The sequence below is a fragment of the Penicillium hispanicum genome, assembly GCF_028827665.1.
Source record: "Penicillium hispanicum strain IBT 35686 chromosome Unknown utg000003l_segment0_segment0, whole genome shotgun sequence".
Lineage (NCBI taxonomy): Eukaryota > Fungi > Ascomycota > Eurotiomycetes > Eurotiales > Aspergillaceae > Penicillium > Penicillium hispanicum.
In genome coordinates this window covers 2,356,887-2,377,746 of record NW_026623195.1, presented here as the reverse complement: position 1 = coordinate 2,377,746, position 20,860 = coordinate 2,356,887, and the positions used below count along the sequence as shown (strand labels likewise).

At 53.7% G+C, this 20,860-nt stretch overlaps 8 protein-coding genes across 8 annotated transcripts; 5 read left to right on the top strand and 3 right to left on the bottom strand.

Annotated features, from left to right (window-relative positions):
* Positions 1-227: 227 nt before the first annotated feature.
* Positions 228-826, bottom strand: N7459_003318 (Hsp70 family protein; the record flags this gene model as incomplete). Its single annotated transcript, XM_056942502.1, has 2 exons — positions 228-638; positions 719-826. The coding sequence occupies 2 exons, from the start codon at positions 824-826 to the stop codon at positions 228-230; spliced, it is 519 nt and encodes a 172-aa protein (XP_056802385.1).
* A 623-nt stretch (positions 827-1,449) lies between these two features.
* N7459_003317 (uncharacterized protein) lies at positions 1,450-2,757 on the top strand (the record flags this gene model as incomplete). Its single annotated transcript, XM_056942501.1, has 1 exon — positions 1,450-2,757. One exon carries the CDS (start codon positions 1,450-1,452, stop codon positions 2,755-2,757), a length of 1,308 nt encoding a protein of 435 aa, XP_056802384.1.
* A 746-nt stretch (positions 2,758-3,503) lies between these two features.
* N7459_003316 (pentatricopeptide repeat protein) lies at positions 3,504-7,286 on the bottom strand (the record flags this gene model as incomplete). The annotated part of the gene is made up of 1 exon (XM_056942500.1): positions 3,504-7,286. The coding sequence occupies one exon, from the start codon at positions 7,284-7,286 to the stop codon at positions 3,504-3,506; it is 3,783 nt and encodes a 1,260-aa protein (XP_056802383.1).
* A 4,268-nt stretch (positions 7,287-11,554) lies between these two features.
* N7459_003315 (class I SAM-dependent methyltransferase) lies at positions 11,555-12,733 on the top strand (the record flags this gene model as incomplete). The annotated part of the gene is made up of 1 exon (XM_056942499.1): positions 11,555-12,733. One exon carries the CDS (start codon positions 11,555-11,557, stop codon positions 12,731-12,733), a length of 1,179 nt encoding a protein of 392 aa, XP_056802382.1.
* Positions 12,734-14,211: 1,478 nt separating this feature from the next.
* Positions 14,212-15,738, top strand: erg8 (phosphomevalonate kinase; the record flags this gene model as incomplete). The annotated part of the gene is made up of 2 exons (XM_056942498.1): positions 14,212-14,567; positions 14,631-15,738. 2 exons carry the CDS (start codon positions 14,212-14,214, stop codon positions 15,736-15,738), a joined length of 1,464 nt encoding a protein of 487 aa, XP_056802381.1.
* Positions 15,739-16,736: 998 nt separating this feature from the next.
* On the top strand, positions 16,737-17,701 carry N7459_003313 (uncharacterized protein; the record flags this gene model as incomplete). The annotated part of the gene is made up of 3 exons (XM_056942497.1): positions 16,737-17,334; positions 17,408-17,491; positions 17,544-17,701. The coding sequence occupies 3 exons, from the start codon at positions 16,737-16,739 to the stop codon at positions 17,699-17,701; spliced, it is 840 nt and encodes a 279-aa protein (XP_056802380.1).
* A 1,063-nt stretch (positions 17,702-18,764) lies between these two features.
* N7459_003312 (proteasome maturation protein) lies at positions 18,765-19,513 on the bottom strand (the record flags this gene model as incomplete). Its single annotated transcript, XM_056942496.1, has 3 exons — positions 18,765-18,832; positions 18,908-19,343; positions 19,511-19,513. The coding sequence occupies 3 exons, from the start codon at positions 19,511-19,513 to the stop codon at positions 18,765-18,767; spliced, it is 507 nt and encodes a 168-aa protein (XP_056802379.1).
* Positions 19,514-19,811: 298 nt separating this feature from the next.
* On the top strand, positions 19,812-20,565 carry N7459_003311 (mitochondrial 37S ribosomal protein uS12m; the record flags this gene model as incomplete). The annotated part of the gene is made up of 3 exons (XM_056942495.1): positions 19,812-20,250; positions 20,336-20,436; positions 20,500-20,565. The coding sequence occupies 3 exons, from the start codon at positions 19,812-19,814 to the stop codon at positions 20,563-20,565; spliced, it is 606 nt and encodes a 201-aa protein (XP_056802378.1).
* Positions 20,566-20,860: the final 295 nt, after the last annotated feature.

Genomic DNA, 20,860 nt, shown 5'->3' with positions numbered 1-20,860 from the left:
GAAGGGTCATCACCTCCTTACTCGATGGCCTCTTTTCCACAAATGATCTTGTTCGAGTAAGTAAGAGACAATAATCCACAAGCAGATCGAATTGATACAATCCCAATCACCTCCAGGTAGCCCACGCTTTCCACCCTGCCCTCCCCTCGGATGGTCTCTAGGAGGATGCCTAGTAGACCAGGGTCATATCCAAGCTCTGGCGTGCTCTGCTGCATTGCCGCGATTCATCAGTAGTATTGGTGACTCGTGAAATGGATCCTCGCCTCTCCAATGGCAGCCCCGGCACTAGTGGTCAGCTTCATCTTGAGAACTCCTTCCTCCGCCCCAAAATTGAGGATGACACGGATGGGAACATCATAGTATTTCCGGCCCTCGAAGACTTTTGGGCGGTACATGGAAAGCTCCACACCGGACATGTCCACCTCAATCACGCCGACCTGGTAGACACCTGCAGAGCGGTTAGCTACTAGCAGAAATGGGTTGCCCACATGCTCCTCTGACTGGCCTGAACTGATCTTCATGGCTGGACCTGTCTGGGCAAATGCGTATAGTGCCCCGAGTATGGGGAGGGAAGAGGTCGTATCGACATTCAGAGAAGTCTCGATGGTCTCTGTACGGTTTTCTGCGAATCGCTCACCCTATCATATGATATTGAAACGTAACTAGGCCCTCTAGGCTAACTTTGCTAGCTTTCTAACCAACTTCCCTCCGCTTACACCTTCATGATCATCCAGCAGATATATCCATGAGCGTATTTGACGCCTGAGATCAGGTCGATAAAGGTATCCGCTTCATTGTCGATGCCAGGACGGAAAGCCAGAGACATCTCGTAACTGTAACAGCAGCGGCAATTTCTCGTCGCTGATCGAACGCCATGAAGGACCCGAAGAACTGGCCCCTGGACGATAGCAGCCTGGCTGTGTAGCACCAAGACTATTCAATTAGCAGTGTGTTGTCCATCCGTCCATGTTTCAATCTTAGCTTAGAGAGGCCAGCACCGAGACTTTTGAAAAAAAGAAATTAGGAGTTGATTTAAAAGAATAATGCCGAGTAACGTGGTAACGATGCCCTTTCTTTGTTCCCTCCCTAGGGCAAAACCAGCGAGAGATACCTATCCATTGATATACCCTTGGATTACGCATCTCTCACACCATCATGCGACCATCAATAAAATCATCTGTTTCTGAGATACCTGAACAGCACTGGAGTCATGTCTATGATACCAATTCTCTGAGTTCCATTCTTTGCGACCCTGTATGTATGACTTGCTTGTCACCGGAGCTCTTTATGGGATTCGCAACTAACAATTACAAGTTTCGTTCTCTAAGAAACATTGATTCTTCGCTAAAAGTCCCATCTTTAAATACCGACTACCGCCAATATCACATTTGTGGAGAGGAAGTCAGCGCTGAGCGGTACCAAGCTCCTCATCATCACGTTGAAGCCGAAATGGACGACGAACGAGAGACCCAAAGCCAAGAGCGACACCAGATGGAAAGGGGGCAAGACCGTTATCAGGCTCAGGTTCTTCTAGGAGATAACCAGAAGCTTCTTGCAGAGAATCAGAAGCTTCTTGCAGAAAGCCAGAGTCTTCGTGCAGAGAATCCAAGCCTTCGACCAGAGAATCCAAGCCTTCGACCAGAGAATCCAAGCCTTCGACCAGAGAATCCAAGCCTTCGACCAGAGAATCCAAGCCTTCGACCAGAGAATCCAAGCCTTCTAGCAGAGAACCAAAGTCTACTAGCAAAAAACCAGAGTCTGTTAGCAGAGAACCAGAGTCTACAAACAGCTGTTAGCGAGATGATGTACGCCATCACTCAGACTCTCAACGACAAGGGGCGCTGGACCCCGAAGGAAGATGCGGTTTGGGCGATGAAATTCGAAGCGCTCGATACCAGATTTGAAAACTGGTCAAGGTTTTACAGTGTTGAAAGACTTGCTGACCTAGAGCATGTACCAACTGCCGACAAGAATGCAATCGTACAACAGTTACAGCTGGGCGCATCCTGTGGCCACCATGACTGGGACACCTTGGTCCGAAAGATGGCTTGCTCGAACATTCCACCCGATAGGATCCCATACATTCTCATGCATGCTCTGCTCTCCAGACACGTCTTTCACCTGATGTTTGTCAATCCTTACTCCTATCTCGAGGGACTTAGGAGTGATGTCGTCTTGCCTACGGCAGAGGAAATGTTGAATCTGTCCATGGCTATGACCGATGGTAATTCTATCAATATGACCCTCGGCGTTCTTGATGCTAACAGGAATCCAGATGGGCCGGCGAACGTCTTTGCCTGGCGTTCACGGACTTTCCGAAATCTCTTCGACTCACTGGGAGCCGGAATTCCCGATCTCTCTAGCCGAAAAAGCTTGGAATTCCTCGCGTCGCCAGCTCGCTTTCTCCTACGCCCAAATGCCGATGATGCTACGGCTCATAAACGTCATTTGGCGCTGACGAAGGAGTATAAAAGATGCCTGGGCCTTGCCCTTCCCTTGGCAGCTCAAACGGAGGAAGTGGAACTCTACGGCCTGGATTTCATCAAGGAATTCAACTTCGCCAGCGAGTACATGAGGGCTGATGGACACCATCAACTGCGCTATGAAGTTGGCATTGATGATACAAGACTGGATGGAAAGCAGATACTCCTCTATGTTCAACCTGCAATTGTGGCCTTTGGAAACATATACCTTCAACATTATGATTTGCATAAGGTGTGGTGCAAGGCACGAGTTATCCTCGACGAAGCCACTTGAGTGCAAGGCGAGACCTGAACATGCGATTTTGATTGGTTTTTTGCGTTGTTTATCGATTTGTCTGATTTTCCATTGCCTCTTTATCCTTTCACAGCAATATGTTTTGTGCTTGCCTTCTATCACATGCAGATATTGTTCTTTGACGGTTATTCAATTCATCTGGTATATATACATGTCGACCTTCCTTGTTGGGCTGAAGAACCAGGCCCCGATACTAGTAGAGTCGTATCTCCCCATGCTTTCAGGCTTAACGCAAATGGTGTAGTATAGAATAAACTACCAGAACAAGAGACTCGGTCACTTTTTTTGTATTTCACTTCGGTGTATGGAAGCGCCATGCAGAGTGGGGATGTGTCTATGAACAACTAAAACAAGAACAAGGCCGTGAAAATGGTATACATGCCGTTTTGATCGCCGAGTCAACGCCAGAACCCGCTGAATGCCATGAAAAAAGAAAAAAACCAACCCAAAAGTATCAAAAAGATAAGCAATTCACAGGTCAAACAAAGTCCAGTAAGATCCCACCAGGTATATCCAGTATCATTGCTACCCTACATACGCCAAACCGGAAAAGCCCACACCGAAGGGATCCAGCCCTGGCGAGGAGATGTAGGGTGGTGCGTGTATCGCCAGCCACAACATTAAATCAGCATAACCTGGTCAAGGAGAAGCCAGGGGAGAAAGAAGTTCAAGGTTCAAGAACGAGACGATGCTGGAACCAAGTGCGGAATGTCGGAAGTATTAGACTAAACAGATGGGGCAACACCACTGCCGACCAGATCGAGGATCTTACTGGCCACCGCAGAGGGATAGCCACGAGACATCATTTCCTGCACAATGCCGGCAGCGCTGGAGCGGTCGTCAGCACCCAGGAAGGCACGGGTCATGGCTTCGTAAGTACTGGGCTCGCGCTTCTCAATTCCAATGCTGTCATAGATGGCCTTGGCCTTGGCAACGTTGCCCTCGGCGGCCCATCCGTGGATGAGAGTGTTGGCGATATATGCGGTCATCTCGACGTTGCGCTGCTGCATACCATGAACAACCTCTTCGGTATCAGTGACGCGGTTGTTGGCGACCATTGCTTCAAAAAGAGCTTGGTACAGGCAGGGTTGCAGGTGCACACGGCGGTCGGAGATGACAGAGTCGAACACCTTGCGGGCAGCGTCCAGGTCGTGTTGGGCACAGCCCTTGGCATGGACGAGCGAGGCGTAGTGGACAGCGTCGGGATACTGGCCAGAGGCCTGCATCGACGCCAAAACCTTCTCGGCGGCATCCATGTCAATGGGCTCGAGCGAGGCGTGCGCATCGATGAGCAGCTTGTAGGTGTGCAATGTCGGCTTGATGTTGCGAGACTGCATGCGTTCGAAATAGGCCAGAACCTTGCTGCGGTCTCGCTTGGTGTTCAGGAAGTACTGGATCATGGAGTTATAGGGCGCCGGGCGTGGCTTGTAGTTGGGCATGGACTCCATCTCCTCGAACATCTCCTCGGCGAACCGCTCATCGCTAACACGGCACAGAGCGTTGACGATGGTTCCGTAGGTGACACTAGTTGGGCGGACGTTGTTGGCACGCATCTCAGCGAAGTAAGCGAGGCAGTCATCAATGCGGCGGGCCTTGCCAAGCTTGCCGATGAGCGCGTTGTATAGGAACGAAGTAGGCTCCACCCCTTCTGCTACGGCGCGGTGAAAGATCTTCAGGGCTTCGGTGGCTTCGTCGAAAGTCTTGGTGGATTCCTTGAGGGTGGTGATGTACAGACCAAAAGTGTTGGCGGAAGGCGCAGAGTTCAGACCGAGCAACTCCTGATGATATTGACCAGCCAGTTGACGGTCCCCAAGGGTGAGGCAGGCAGCAACCATGGCATCAAGAATCGAAACCCAGCCATACTTAACAGCGCCATGAGCCGGGTTCAAAGGAACGTCGGTTCGGGCCATGACGTGAATGTCGTGAACTAGCTCCATGCGACCAATCTTGGCGGCAGCAGTGATCAACTTCGCGTACGTGATGTAGCGCGGGTGACGGCCGATGCGGCGCATGTTCTTCAGTCGAATCATAGCCTCATTGAGGTGAGTCTCAGCACGCCCAGAGGTCTTCTCGAGTTCTTCCGCGATAATGGCGGAGCCGCGAAAGTCGGTGGCATAAGCATAGGGATCGAAGGAACCGGGATTCGAAGAGGGGGTCGTGATCGAAGTCTCCGCCATGGAGACGGGGCTGTGGCGCTCAGACGGGAAAGAAGATTGGGTCGACACATCCAGGCGATCCTGCCATCTCTTGACGATGTCAGGACGGCTAGTGAAAAGCTGGCCGACAATCTGGTCTACCAGGCGAGTGGTGTAGGTATCCAAGGGGAGAGCAGCCAACAGAGCGACGTCAAGCATGTGTGCGAAGCGAACGGGGTGGGCGATATCAAACAGCATGGCAGAGTTGTTGGCCAGCATACCGGCCTGGACCTGAAGAGCCAAGGTGAGGTCGGACGGGCTTAGCTGCGAGATACCCATCGGCCCAAGGCTAGCGACAGCATGCTCGGCAAGGGGAGACACAAGACCGCCATTCTCGATCATGGACCAGAGCAGTGACATGGACGCCTGGGGCGAAAGAACACCGGCCATCTGCATGACGACACGGCCGAAGAGGTGAAGAGACTCAGTAATCTGCTCTCGGGTCGTCACGGCGACGGCATTCTTGGTGGCAGAGACGTCGCGGATGCGAGCAAACATGCTGCGAGCTTCGTGGAGACCCTCCTCGATCTGGCCGCTCTTGATCAGCGCAACGGCGTACATCGCGGTCGGCTGGACCAGATCCGGGGTTGCCTGACCCACGGTGTTCAACATGATCCACAAGGAACGGGCCGCCGAAACGTTACCTCGGCGAATGTGAAGTGCAAGCAGTGAGACAGCGGGAACTTGGCGCGTGGCGGGCGAGGTGGACAGACGATCATATGCTTCAGAGGCAGTGGTGAGATCGCCGGCATCTGCCGCCGCAACACAAATCTGTGAGATGGCCTGATCGCGAGCCTCATCTTGGAGCTCGGCCTTAGCCTTCTCCAAGGCCCGACTGTGCTCCCCGGCGTCCAGTGAGTGTTGCACAAGCGCATCCTGAACAATCACGGCTTCAACCGCTGCCCAGCGGCCTTCTTTGTTCTCCGTCACCACGTCGAATGAGGAGCGAATCCGATCGAGGAAGTGCAGCGCACCCTCTTCCTTGCCGCAAGAAAGGTAGGCACGGATCAAGGCGGCATAAACTTTGCCGTCGAGGCGTTTGACAATGCTGAACACTCCATTGTCGTCCGAGACAGCGAGGCTACGGTACTCGTTGTAACACTCCACGGCGCTCTTGAGATCCCCAGTGCCGGCAAAGGCATCGATCATGAACGGGAAAATAGTCGCATGTGGAGTCACCTTTTGCAATTCCATGTGGGCGTAGATACGGACCATGTCCTCGACCTTGCCCTCCCGCGCACAGGCGATGATGAGATGACGGTACAGGTCGGACGGGAACACAAGGCGGCCGTGGCGTGCCGTTGCAGTATCAAAGAGTTTGACAGCAATAGCAAGAGAGTGATCCTCGGCAATAATATCACGCTCCAGTTCGCTGGACTGCAACATGAACTTGCCAGGCTCCTCCATACCGCCATAGCGGACCCGTTCCTGTTCCAACACCTCCTTGGCTTTGAGGGCATCGTGCGCGCGGGTGACGAGCAGCTCAACGAGAGTCTGATAGGTGTCTTCATCGGGGATAACCCGTCGACGAAGCATATCAGAGTAGACATCGAGAGCTTTAGGGATCGCGTGGGCCGTTTCCGGGTGGAGCTGGACGGCCGCGACGAGAAGAGCGTTGTATGCTTCTACAGTCGGGGTCAAGCCATCCCGGAGCAACGATTCGAACGCAGCAGGGATTTCTGCGTAGTTTCGATACGTTGCCAACTGCACGATGCGCTCGGAAGCAGCCTTGGCCTCATCGGAGACCGCCTCTGAAACAACGGTGTCCTCAACCACCGAGTGCGCAGGGGTTTCATTCACTTCGGAGGCCTCCTCCACCTGTGCTTGTTCCTCCTGGATCTGAATCTCCCGAGCCACGGCTTCCTCAACCTGAGCGCTAACATTTTCGTTGACGGCGGCCTTGGTGAGATGAGGGGGTACGGATTCGGTTCGGTCCTCCTTAATGTTATCGGACTCCTCCGAGGGCTTCCAGCCAATGCGGCGCTTATTTTGGAACTGTCGCCAGTCACTGTCATCGCCGGTCTGCTGCGCGTGCTGCCAGGCGGCGTAGTAGGCCGCTAGACCTAGATCCCCTGACCCGGAGGTCCCCTGGCTGGCCTTGGCGCCGGCGCCGGACGAGCTGGACGCGTTGGAGAAAGCATTCTGGAGCTGGGTTGTGCGGGAGAACTTGGCCGGTTGGCAGGCAAGGTGGTTGAGGGTGTTGGACGACGCGTAGGACGACTGCGACGCCGCGACTACCGACTGAGCATAGCCATGGGTGAAGGCTTTGGTGAAACTCTGGCGCGCGAGGTGTGTGAACGGCTTAAAAACCATTTATCTAGCGGGTGACCCCTTCAGAGTGAAGAGGCAATTCTGCGACGGAATTAGCTAGGTGGCACACATCGAGCGCGGGTTTGAGGCTTACGGTGCACTCAGAATAATAATATCGGGAATGCAGGCTCATTGGACGACCACGAATCGCCAATGAACGCGCGAATACAAGGGATTAGGAATCGGATGGTGTGGAGGACAAAAAAGACCTGTGGCAGAAACAGGTCCTGGGTGGCATAAAATGGAAAGGACAAAAAAACGGGAGCCTTCGCAGAAAAGGGGAGTCAGAAGTAATAATCGAATCGCGGGATTCTGGAAGGAGATGGAGTCGCACAGTTGTGGGCCTTTCTCTTGCTTAGGGCCGATCTTCTCCGGAGAATGCGCGGCGTACTGAGTACCTGCGGCGGCGCTGGTTGGACAACGATGACAGGTGTACACGCTACGCCTATTTTTCTTGTTTGAAGATTCAGACACGTCAACCGTCGAGGACACACAGCTCCCGGCTGCCTGGATGTCCTGGTCACCTAGCTCGGATGTACATGTACCTCCATCGCATTTTTTTACGCCTTCCACTCGCCTCGAAGGGCCACAAGCATGAGGTACCCAGTACAGCTGGTCAGCGCGGATAACCGCGCAGCCCGGTCGCAGAGTGCAAGGCCGGACAGCGCCCACGGGCTCCCCGCCAATCACAGGCGCTGCGAGCGGCCGCCGTGCCTGGATGACTCACCTCCCATCCCGGTTCTTTTTCTTCTCGGACCTGGAATTCCCTTTCCCCGTCGGCTCGGCCTCCCGGATTGCCCGACGGGGTTAACGGATTCTCTACAGTAGGCTCCGGGGATACGAGATGGTATATTCTTGGGAATTCGATCTGTAGGCTGAGGGATTTCAGCCCCAATCTGATGGACCAGATGAATTACTCGAGATCCAGGAGTCCCAGGCCTCGTTGCTCAGGGGGGAGTCTTGATAGTAAGACAGTACTTAGATAGTTCTTGCAAAATTTGGAGTCCTTACATGTTCATGTACATAAAGTCCTGATGCATACAGAGCTAAGACTTTGCCAAGACTACCTAGGTAGCCCGGGAGAGCGCGGTTGATTATAAATCAGAGACGGAGGTCGACACCTGAGGCGACAAGACAAAAGGGGAATCCACGTGACAGGGCCTATCCATGGAGCGTCCACCCGCCATCCGAAGTATCACTAGTTGTTCGTCAGTTACTGGACGCCTGATGTCGTTGTTCAGAGGTTAGAGCGGGGTGAAGACATCACCTATGTTGCGCGGTCGATTATTGGAGACAAGATCGACAGCCACAACTCGCTTTACTGCTGCCCAGGCTGTCTGGTATTCTTGCGGCGGATGCACGAAGTATAGACGGTCGGCGTCCCCGTAGAGAGACAACCGAGTCCATCGCAGCGTAGATAGCCGCGACCAGAAGAGTACCCATCCTTTCACTATGTAGGTGAAGACCGTCACTTCATCATAATGATCTGACGTCAGAAGGCATCCGTTGATAAACAGAAATCATAAACGGGCGCTCGGACACATGCGTGGAGTACATGGCGTTGTCGATCGACTTCCCGTGTCACTACATACGTAGCCCAGGCCTAGATCATCGCGGGGAGAGGGGTTGAGTGCGTGGTTGAGAGAATTTCGCCGGCCTCGATTTATGTTCCGCTCTATATATACATGTAGTAAAGAGTTCCAGAGTTCGAGTTCTGGAAGGTGTCGAATGACGATTGACCGATTTGGTCGATAATAGTCAACCATCGCGACATGGGGCGGTAAGGAAGGCACCCATTCCTAGCAATCCTGTGGAGCGATAACAAGTGTATGCTTGGATCCGTGCGACAATGGATAACTTGCAATCGAAAAACCACCAGCGCCTTATGACGATCGCATGCGATGTGACTCTCCATAGCTACCCGCAGGCCTGAGGATTATAAGTGCATACATCCCGAGTACATACAAGGTAGTATTGATGCACATCTCTCGTCGGCTCCACATATCACACGCCGGGAGAGGGGTTAATGGATGCGACACAGTGTAGGATGGACCTGCGTCTGAGCCCCTGGAAGACTACCATGCAGTAGTTAGTAGGATCAAGTACGATATGATCATGGCCCTAGACGAGGGGTTTTAAATACAGCCCCCATGATGAGAATGCGTACATACTTAGTACTACTATCGAAAAAAGTACTCGGTGCTGTACTTAAACCGATTCAAACAGGCCGCCGAATCCTCCAGTGTACCAGGATCGTATGACTCATTGCTTTGATATGAAAATGAAATGGCGCGCCTTAGGTCATCCCTAAGCAGGTACCCGCGCGATGCCCGACGAGGAAGGAGGCCTTCTCGCACTTCATGATTCGCTTGGAGGTTGATAGTTATTGGCAATGCTCTGTTCCTTTTTTTTTTTTTATGGTCAGTCCCGCCGGCCAGCTCCACTGTCAATAGTTAGTTACGCTGTGACATGGATTATTGCATCACCGGACACTCCACGTTGTTGATCCGACCAAGCGCGGAACCATTTTCTAGGGAGGTTTCCCATCAAGACAAAGAAAACAGGTCAAATCCGAATCGGGAAGAAGTAGAAAAAAAAAATTTTATAACCATCAGGTGGAGGGGTGTTTTGCTAGACTCCCTTTGCGTTATTATATCGTACGATGTAAAACAGCCACCGTAATCGTAATAAAGAGCAGGGGGCACTATAGGGCACACTATAGGCGCGGTCGTTATCGACAACAGATGGTCGGCGGAGAAATTCCGGTGGAAAGAAGCAATGCCAAGACTTGGTGATACGCGGCATGTTCCGTCTTGGATGATACTGTATATGTACTGCTTAATTCTAGCACCGAGTTGCCTCAATCAGTAAACTCCGGGTCGGGGCCGCAGAGGATTGGTACATTAATTTACAGAGTACATTAGTATAGGAGAATACTACTCGATTGGGCGACGGGCTGAGGTGCTCCACGTGACGGGGACCGGATATACGGGATGTCGTCAGGGTCCGAAGTTCGGCTTCCAGGATTGCCTGAGCCGCCCGATCATCCTAGGCGGGTGGAGGCAGTGGAGCCAGCCCGGCGACCGTTGTGCAATCACTGCTCACTCATGACAGTTCGATCCGAAAGCCTAACCCGTGGCCCACTTCCAGCGCCATGGCCACATGGGTTGCTCTGGGAAATTCTAATTTTTCTTTTTTTCTTTTTTTCTTTTTATTTTGTTCAGTAATATGATAAGAGAAATTCCCTCAGAGAACAAAAAAGTGAGCTTGAGAAGTGACAAGCTACTTCCCATACTTCCACCTAGATATATGGATATCTGGGTAGAGTCCCCGTGCTCACTTACCCTGTAGCCACACTGAGCTTGCTGCGAGACGAGAGTGACGCCACAAGGAATGGAATCATGTAGCTCGACAGTATTGGGAAACGGGCCGACAGGGGTCTCGCAGTCCTCCGTCGCATTGGAGGGGGTTGCAAGCTTGGATCCTGGCTGCAGGGCTAATGAGGAGCTCAGCATGAAGCTCCCAGAGGACGGCAGGGCGGCCAAGGGCGCTTTATAGCGATCTCCCACATCCCAGGATTGCGCCGAGTGTATGCGCGATAATGTTTCCGGTGCCACGCCCCAACGGGCGGAGACCCCTTTAAATGAGTTTGATCGCGTACAGGCACGTACAGAGTATACCACGCTGCACTAGTATCTTACCAGCTCTACCCGAAGGTACTTGCCTGGTCCAAAGAAGTATTCATCGTCGAAGCACGGCAAAGTGGGTCTCGATCGTCGCTCCCATGACGATACTCATCCTCTTCGCAGGGACCTTGTCCCGCGTCATCCGTGCCTGACCAGATCGTCCTCGTAGAGAGTCCAACAAACGGAGACGGGCATTCGCCCTCATAGCCAGGATTGGAGAATGCGATGGCAAACCTCCCAGAGATGCGCACTGTTTGGTAATCCGAGGACTCTCGGATGGGGTTCGGCGCGCGCTGCCGGGCTATCCGGCAGGAGGCTTCCAGGTATGGCGACAATAACCCACTCCGAGTTGACCGCTCACAGACGCTTCTTGGCAAATGATTTTTTCTTTTCGGATCGTGGAGAAACGAGGATCTCGGAGGCCGCTGCTTATAAATGGTGCCGGCCCCCCTTGTCGCGGTGATGGGCGTAGACTTGCACACTGGTTCTCTTTTTTTCTGAACCTGAATTGCTCCTCCTACTGCTAATCCATCCTCTGTCTCGCCTCGCACTCCCCCAATATAGCTTGTACAAAGCTCCTTCATCATGGTATCACAGACGCTTTTGGCGACACCACGCCATCCGGGGCGGAGCGAGCGCGGCTCCGAGAGCGATAGCTCGCTGGACGAGATCGCGGAGCAGAAGCAGAAGCTCATGGTGACCGCGCTGGGCAAGCATGGCAAGGACCTCGACAATTCGGCCTCTCCGAAGCGTTGGAAGAGTTTCTGGTCGGCATTCCGATACTTGGCCAACTTAACCCCGAAGCAGGTGGACGACTTCATGGCTTCTTACGTCATTTACAACCTGGACTGGTCGGATGAACAGCAAATGACCAAGGTGCTTGGCCCGAATTATCAAGAGAAGGTCGGGGATTGCCTGAAATCCTACTACGGCGTGCTCAACCACCTTTGCGCCCTGGGGGATGTCGAAAAGATGTACATTCCGCCCTGGATGAGCCGCAAGGCCTCCGTGCTGGAAAACCAAATCCTCTATGAGCGGTCCATCGCTCAAGACATCGGCCTCTCTGCGGGTGACAAAGTCCTGGATCTTGGCTGCGGCCGTGGACGTGTCGCCGCGCACATGGCGCAACACACTGGTGCGCATGTCACCGGTCTCAACATCGACCCGAACCAGGTCGCGCAAGCGCAGAGCTTCAACGAGGAGCGCGGTCTCCACAACACCTTCGTCACCCGCGATTTCAACTGCCTCCCACTGCCCTTCGCCGACGCGAGCTTCGACGCCTTCTACCAGATCCAGGCGCTGAGTCTGTGCAAGAACTTGCCGGCGCTCTTCAGCGAGATCTTCCGGGTCATCAAGCCCGGCGCGAAGATCTCGCTTCTGGACTGGGTCAGCCTCCCAGCCTACGAGCCCAAGAACCCAGAGCACGCCGAGCTCATGCGCCGCGTCAAGCCATTGATCGGGGCGGTCGGCACGCCCACCAAGGAGAGTCTGGAGAAGGCGCTGACCGATTCTGGCTTCACGATCGTGCGCTCCGAGAACGCCAGCATCGACGGCCTCCAGGCCCCGCTGATCGACACCGTCGACCTCTACTTCCGCACTCTGCGCCAGGTCATCCTCGCCCTCGTCAAGGTCCACGTCCTGCCCCGCCACTTCAAGACTCTCATCAACCGGCTGTGCTTGGATGGCCAAGCTTTCGTCAAGATGGACAACATGCGTCTCGCAACAACGAGCTATAGCATCATCGCGCAGAAGCCCCGCTCATAAATTGCGGGGCCAAGGTGTCGTTCCCTTCCAGCGCCCCACCGTGGACACTCGGCGGGGTGTGAGATGGAAGAGACACGGTATCGGAGTGTCGTCGCGGAAGAGTTGGTGCGACCGGGACACAATCGCAATCGAAATCTCGTCGCCGATCGCCAACGGCCCTGTGCCCGTTCTCCGCCGCAGCCTTTCCTCCTTGCACCGCGGCGCCAGATTGTCAATTCGCCGAATCCTGTCGGCCCGCCAATATAAATACCCTGTATAGTTACCAAAACGCTTAGAGGCTTTGGGAGTTCACGGTCGCACTTTTATGGTTCTTGCACAAGCTTGTTGTGAGAGCAGTTTATGGAGTTGTCTTGGGATTGGAATCGCCGCATCTCTATTACAGCATCTTGATAATATTTAAGTCTAGTTTGGAATGAATATATGAGATCAATCTAAATCTTCTTTTGCTTAGCGGTGTTGTAGTCGATATGTATGGAGAGTCTTGTAAGATTCATCGATGCAGCCTTGGATCTTCATCCGGTCTTGGTCTTCCCTTGGTCAATTACGGACTACTTCTGGACAACATTCATGTACTTCTGAGAACGATCTGAGAGCGCATGAGAGCACTGGTCATGATGAGGCATTTCAAACAGGAATGAAGCAAATCCCAAGCACTGAGTTCCTGCCCAGGACAGACTGGGATGAGTGGAATCAGGTCCCCTTAACATTCATTCAACTGCGTATATAGTCACACTCAAGGATCCGAGTGTATCATAAATTCCAATGCTCTTATCCTGAATATTATCCTACATCGATGTCATTCACGGTTGCAGATGGAATTAGTTCCCCGGCCTATCACGTCTCTCACTATTATCGGGAAGCATTGAGATACTATATCCGCAACTATTTAAACTCCCCAAGTGCCTAACATCATGCCGTTAAGAGGCTAGATAGCACCTAGAAATACTAGAATTAGGACGAGGATTACTTGATAGTATGCCAGGTTCCAACCTTCTCGTCCCTCAGAATGTGATCAGTCATGGTTGTCGAGCTAGGAGATATGTGCATATGCATGTCACTTGCCGTCACATGCCTAACGGAGTCTCGCATGCTCCCAGTAAATATCCCAGTAAATATGATGTAGAACTCAGACCCATGCTCAGGCAGAAAAGAGAAATCGAATAGACCAATCTTTACCCGACCACGGCCTGTAGGGCATGCGGTGCAACATAGAGCCCGGCACGCTAGCCCGCATTAGGAGACTTCCATACATCCTTGCTTCCCCCACCAGACGCCCTTCTTCTCCATCCCCGACCCCTCCGACCCCTGCACTGCTTGGGACTCGCTACGACCCAGCACTGAGTCCGCTCAAGAACCCCGGCATCTTCCGGTGGCCATAGTCCCGCCTCGCCCCTGTGGACGTGTCGAGTCCTGGCATAAACCATTCATCCCTCCCCCACCTTTTCTCCCCAAGCCCACATTGGACCGTCCGAAAACCAATGTCCGTGACTGCCCTGTCCGCCCCTGGCAAGGTCCTCTTGACTGGCGGCTATCTGGTTCTCGATCGCAGCTATACAGGCACCGTCTTCGCCCTCGATGCACGGATTCATGTCGTCGTTCAACAATTGAGAAGGGGCCACCGCCGCGGGGCTTCGGGGTCAGATGCGGATTCCAAAGCTACCGCGACCGCCAGTGAGGCACCGACAAACCAGCCTGAGGGAACCGGTGGTGAGGAGCAGGATACCGAGGACACTATCCTTGTACGTTCGCCGCAATTTGTGGGCGCAGTGTGGGAGTACAGAATCCAGCGATGTGAGAATGGCGGCGGAGTGAAAGTGGTGCAGAAGGGGAACGGGTACGGATCTCCCTGTTTGCCGTTTGCTGCTTGACTCTAGGCACTAATCCGAGCCAACTGCAGACCCCGGAATCCTTTCGTCGAGACCTCCCTGAGCTACGCTTTAACCTATATCAGCTATGTCGCTGACTCGAAAGACTTCGGTTCGCTCTCAGCGACTATCCTGGCTGACAATGATTATTACTCCGAGACTGCTACTTCCAAGGGTCCAGCGTCCCACGCGCGGGGTGGTCGTTTTGTCGACTTTGGCGTTCCTCTTCAAGAGGCTCACAAGACAGGACTGGGCTCGTCCGCCGCGCTAGTGACAGCGCTTGTCTCGTCCCTAGTCATCCACCGGACCATGCAGGCGCACGATCTCAGCGCCGGTCGTGATAAGCTCCACAATCTGGCCCAGGCTGCTCACTGCGCTGCCCAGGGCAAGGTTGGATCTGGGTTCGACGTTGCCGCTGCTGTGTACGGGTCATGCTTGTACAAGCGTTTCTCGCCTGCGATTCTCGAATCCGTGGGCGACGTGGGCACTGCTGGTTTCGAGAAGCGGTTGTTTGCCGTCGTCGAGGATGCGGATCCAGAGCATCCGTGGGACACGGAGTGCGTAGACTTTGGCATGCAGCTCCCGCGCGGGATGCAAATGGTGCTATGCGATGTTGAATGTGGCTCGCAGACACCGTCAATGGTTAAGAAGGTTCTGGAGTGGAGGAAAGAGAACCGGAAGGAGGCCGACATCCTTTGGGCTAGCCTACAGAACAACAACGAGCGACTGCGACAGGAGCTGAAGCGCCTGGCCCAGCACCCCAATGCCAACACCGACGGCGAATTCTCCGAGATCCGTAGCTATATTCAGCGCACCCGACATCATATTCGCACCATGACCCGCCGGACGGGGGTCCCTATTGAGCCGAGTGTGCAGACTGAGCTATTGGATAGTATCTCGGAAATTGAAGGCGTGATTGGGGGCGTGGTACCTGGTGCCGGAGGATACGATGCCATTGTGCTGTTGATTCGGGATGACCCTACCGTTATTGCACGATTGAACGAGCGATTCGCCACCTGGGAGAGTGCTGTGGAGGATGACTTTGGAGGGAAGATCGGACATGTGCGGCTGTTGGGTGTACGGCATGGATCCGATGGGGTGAAGAACGAAGGGCTAGGGCAGTATGTCGGCTGGGTATAGAACTCATTCTGGGATTTCTGCTGCCGACGGCTCAGCAATCCGTATCACACAGCCTGATGTCGTGATGTGCCTCGGCCGTCATGTTGCAGTTCGGGCCAGGGATTCCACGCCGGCGCCTCTTGAGACGCGCGCGAATCACGCATGCTTGAACAAGAAATTCCCCGACTGATCTGTCGCGGATGCGCGCATCTCCACCCCCCTACGCAATTGTACGTATCCGTGTCCACCTCGTGCCCTGCAGATGCCACACGAGTGCCGGCCATACCGAGGCCATTAGTCGGGGTCATGGCTGCGTGTGTGCCACCAGGTTTGTTTGACGTTCCGGTCTGGCCTGGATGAGGTGGGACTCGGTCGAGGAAGTTCACATCGAGCATCTTTCTAGCTGCTCAGGTTCGAGACCGATGACATAGCCCGCATAGCCCTCATCGCTATCCACAGCAGTAGATCAATGGGAGAAACTAGTCCAGCGTGCTCTGTGTGTACGACTCCTGCGAGGATGCGGCTGGACCGGACTTGGCTCTTTTCCCCGGATCTTCCTTATCGGCACCGTAACTCTCGATCCTTTTCACCGTAGACCTGTTCTCCTCTGCCACTTGATTTCTCTGGTGGTTCATCAGCATCGGCGCCCCTCGTGCTGTCGCAGTGTCACTTGGAAACTTGCATTGTCTCGCGGCGCCGATCCCCTTACCTTCTCTCTCGCCTCCCGAGGAATCCCTCTCCCCCCTTTTCCTTGCCTGCCGCCTTGTTACTATATCGGATGTCCCTCGTTTGAGCTTTGCTTGTGACGAGTTTTGCCATCTGTACAGTTCTAGCCTGAGGGAATCCGTTGAACTAGCGAAAGCCTATCGTGTCTCCCGCCTAAGTCGACTCCTCACACCTGGTCCGATCCATCTCTTCCACTCCCATCCCATTGCTTTTGGCTTTCCAACCTCGTTTTGACAGTGCCCTTTCCCAGCTCCGGGGAAGTCAATCGTTCCCTGCCACCGGGGCCTCCAACCATGTCTTCCAGCGACCACCTGGAGCCCGGGGTGCCCAACCTCCCAGATGACCCGGAGTCGGGGGCGACCGCGGCTTCTCCGCAAGACTCCCAACCACCACCGGCAGCGACAGACCGGCCGTCTGTTCCAGATGAGTCGGATGCCATCGCAGAACCCCCAGCTTCGGCCATCTCATCAGGCCACGTCCCGTCAGGCGATGCGGCCGCCGCGAACCACCCCGCAACTGGTGGCGAAAGCGCCGCCCCCGTGACAGCGACGACCGCGACCACAACCACCACCGCAGCAACGACACCATCCAACGACAACACCAACGCTGTTGCACCTACCCAGAATACCGATACACTGCCAATGGACACCAACGAGCTGAAAACCGGCACGGAGGCTGTGTCGGATCAGTCAGAGGGTATTTCGGGGAAGGAGGTCGAGGATCCCGGGCCGTCACTGGACATCACGCTACTCTTGACAACGGGCTCGCGACACCCCTTCACGATCGATGCCAAATACTTGCGGAAGCGCTCGGTCAACGTTGAGAACTATGATCCATTCGCGATGAGCGTTTATACCTTGAAGGAATTGATTTGGCGGGAGTGGCGATCTGGTGAGTCTACCATAGAGGTTGCTGTTCGCGGAATTTGTTACCAGTTGAGCGCTGACTAGAGTCATGATTACAGACTGGGAGACTCGTCCATCATCTCCAAGTTCAATTCGCTTGATTTCCTTTGGAAAGTTACTGGACGACAAATCACCACTCTCGGGTACGTACAACAAGATCTACTTTGTGGTTGCTCATTCTAATCAATCCGTTAGACTCAAAGTTCAACCACGATGCTCCCAATGTCGTACATATGACTGTGAAGCCACAAGAGGTAGTAGACGAGGAAGACGCCAAGGGAGCCAAGGCGCCGTATAGTCGGGATCGTGAGTCCAACGAGCGCAGCCCAGGATGCCGCTGTGTGATCCTATAAACGAGACCGTCCAGCTTCCAGATACAGATGACGGTGTTTCCACGTATCTGCTGTGCATCTTGAAAGCACTAAGCACTTTATTGGCGTGATCTTTCACTACACAATACTGTCTATTTTGCCTTGTGCGGTATCTACCACCCTACAGTCTATTACCACCTGGTGCTGTGGCGACTCGACTGAGCCTGCCTGGATGCAGGATCAACTTTATCTGACATGGCCCATCATGGCACCTGTTGATTGTGCGCTCCGGAAGCGGCGTCTGGACATCTCTGCTCCTCCCCTCTACCCTATTAACACCTTGGCTGTTTTATTTTCCCATGCCTTCGCCACCATGCTAGGTCTGTTGGATCTCGTCCTCCCTCTGTTGCCTCTCTTGAGTCGCGCACCACCTCTGTATATGGAACCCCGTCCTGCTTTTGTTACTTCTTTACCTGGCGGCCTTTGGTGGCCTAATTGTCTCGCTTGCTGCACCGTTGGCCTGTATCCCTTTCCTCCATCAGCCCTTCCCACAACTTCCAACAGCCCTCCTTATCTTCCAGTATCTTATATACCCATCCGATCCCTTTTATTTCTCCATTTCAATCTCACTGTTCTCGTTCCATTCAGTGTACGGTTTGTCTTGGGAATTGTGTATCTATGAAACTGCCCTGCTTGTCTTTGTTCCACGCTTGGTGTTGTCTGTCTGGGGCCCCTTTCGTAGTGTATATGCTTTGACATTCTAATCAGAAGATTTCTCCAGCATGCAATCGAATGCTTGAAGGAAATTGACCCACGTAGTAGATATAAAGATCCGTGGGATACTACGATGAACATGTGGAATGGGACGGAAGAATAGATTGATTGGATACACCGTAGTTCCTGTCCTGTGGAAGCCAGAGAAGCCACAGAAAACAGATATGCAGCGCATCAGCATCTTTGATCCATCCCTCTATCATAAGTAGACATCAAACAGGGCGTATGGAGGAGAGCGACATGAGAATGCTACGAGACTGATTGAACACAACGATGAAGCGAACAAAGAAAAGAAGCGATCCATTAAAAACACCGTTCATCAAAGCCGGATCTAGTAGTCCATCTTCAGCCTCTTCTCCATCTCGTCGTGGAACGTAGGCGGTTCCCGGAACTCGTCACCTGCAAGCACATATCCAGTCAGTACCCGGAACCAGAAGGACCGAAGCATCAAAAAGCAAGCTGGAATACACATACCATGGAACACATCTTCCCATCCAACCTCTGTTTCCCGGCCTCCAAGCGCCAGGATATCCTCGTGCACATTACCGCCCTTCAACCCGCCCAGCGCGGCCGGACGGAATGTGCCGTCCCGCACGATCTTGAGCTCCATGCCGCGGCGGACGGGCTCGGCGATGCCGTATGCCCGGCGCAGCGATTCCATCTTCATTGCATCTTGGGTTGCGCGCCAGGCGAGCAGGCGGGCCTCGAGCGGGTGTCCTGAGGACGGGATCTCGCTGCCGGTGGGGTTGTTGGTGGACGAGGCAGTTGCGCTGGCGGGGAGGGTGAGCTTGTTGCGGAGGGTATCGGGGAGACCGGGGGCAGAGGGGGCGCCCTTTGATGGCCGTGTGTGTCGGCTGGTAGTGTTGGAGGTTTGGGATGGATTGGCGGATGGGGGGGCGATGCGGAGGGACTGGGTCAGCTTGGTTAGTGGGTTCGCTTGGGTGCATATGAGATATTTTAATGGGCTATAGGAGTAAGGTCGGAGAGGCAATGCGTTGACGATGTCAAGCACAGCAGGGTGGCCCGGAATTGGTTCGACGGGAGGGTGATGTCGAGGTCCGTAGCTTGATAACGTACCATTTTGGCGGATGCGAGGATTACTGCTCGAACAGTTGGAGCTATAGTTTGTCAGGGAGGGATTCCTGGTGTTTGCAGAGGTGGTAGGAGCTGGAAAAGAAGATACAAGAAGATGCACGAGAAGATGACGGAAATGCGGAGGACGACAGCGTCAGGCAGAGAGGAGCAGCGCGTCCAGCTCCTCCGGTCTCGCATAGCGGCCAGCCGGGCAAGTCCAGTTCCGAGTCACGTGCAGGCATCAATTCTATCCGCGTTTCTGGACCGAAGCGGAGCAACTCTCGGTCTCCCAGAATAACCCGCCATGCCTCAATTAATGTCGCCATTGGCCCTCCGCGCCTTGCGGGCTCTGGTCCAGCGTCCTGCAGTATCATCAACACCCCTCCGCACTCTGACCACATCTACCAGCGCATTCGCTCGCCGGCCAGCGATCGTCTCCCGCTTCAACTTCCAACCCGTCTTCCGCACGCCGACTGCCCTCGCTCTCTCGACTACCGCCCGTCGCCAATTCTCCAGCTCTCCCATCATTCGTGCGACGTACAATCAGGTGCGCCGCGGCTGCCGCGGCGGCCAACGGGCGCGTCGCTCACGGTCTCCCGCTCTTAAAGATCACCCGTCCCTGAAGGGCGTGTGTCTGAAGACCGGTATCACGAAGCCCAAGAAACCTAACTCTGGCGAGCGGAAGACGGCCAGAGTGCGGTTGAGTTCTGGCAAGGTTGTCAGTTGCATTATTCCTGGTGAAGGTATGCTGTTCATTTTAGAGATCCGGTCATTGAGGAAAATGATCTCGGACTTGGCTTGGTTGCTAACATATATCCTGCTATACAGGACACAACATCCAGCAACACAGTGTGGTCCATGTTCGTGGTGGTCGTGCCCAGGATTGTCCTGGTGTGAAGTATCACTTGGTCCGGGGTGCGATGGATTTGGTATGTCTGGATTCTCGTATTGGAATGCGTTCTTTCTAGAACTGGGCTGACAATGGTGATTAGGGAGGTGTTGGAAGCCGAGTCACCAGTCGATCAAAGTACGGAACGAAGAAGCCCAAGGGCAACTGAGCGGATTCGACCAAGCAAATTTGATTTGATGGGATAGATGAACCAGCGAATGAGGCATTCTATCTTTTTGGTGACATGAGCGTCTTACCTAGCGGACAGAGTCGCAATTTGCGCCATTTGATATCTTTTGTATTCTTTTGCCACTATATTTATGCAACATAGGCGATTCTTTTTTCTTGTTCTCAATCGCATGTACTATTATGGAGTGAGAGTGGCTATTCTGTTCATTGCTCGAGTTAGATTTCTTCCACCGTTTGAAACTCGTAATGGCCAGCTACACTAGACTTGACGGAGA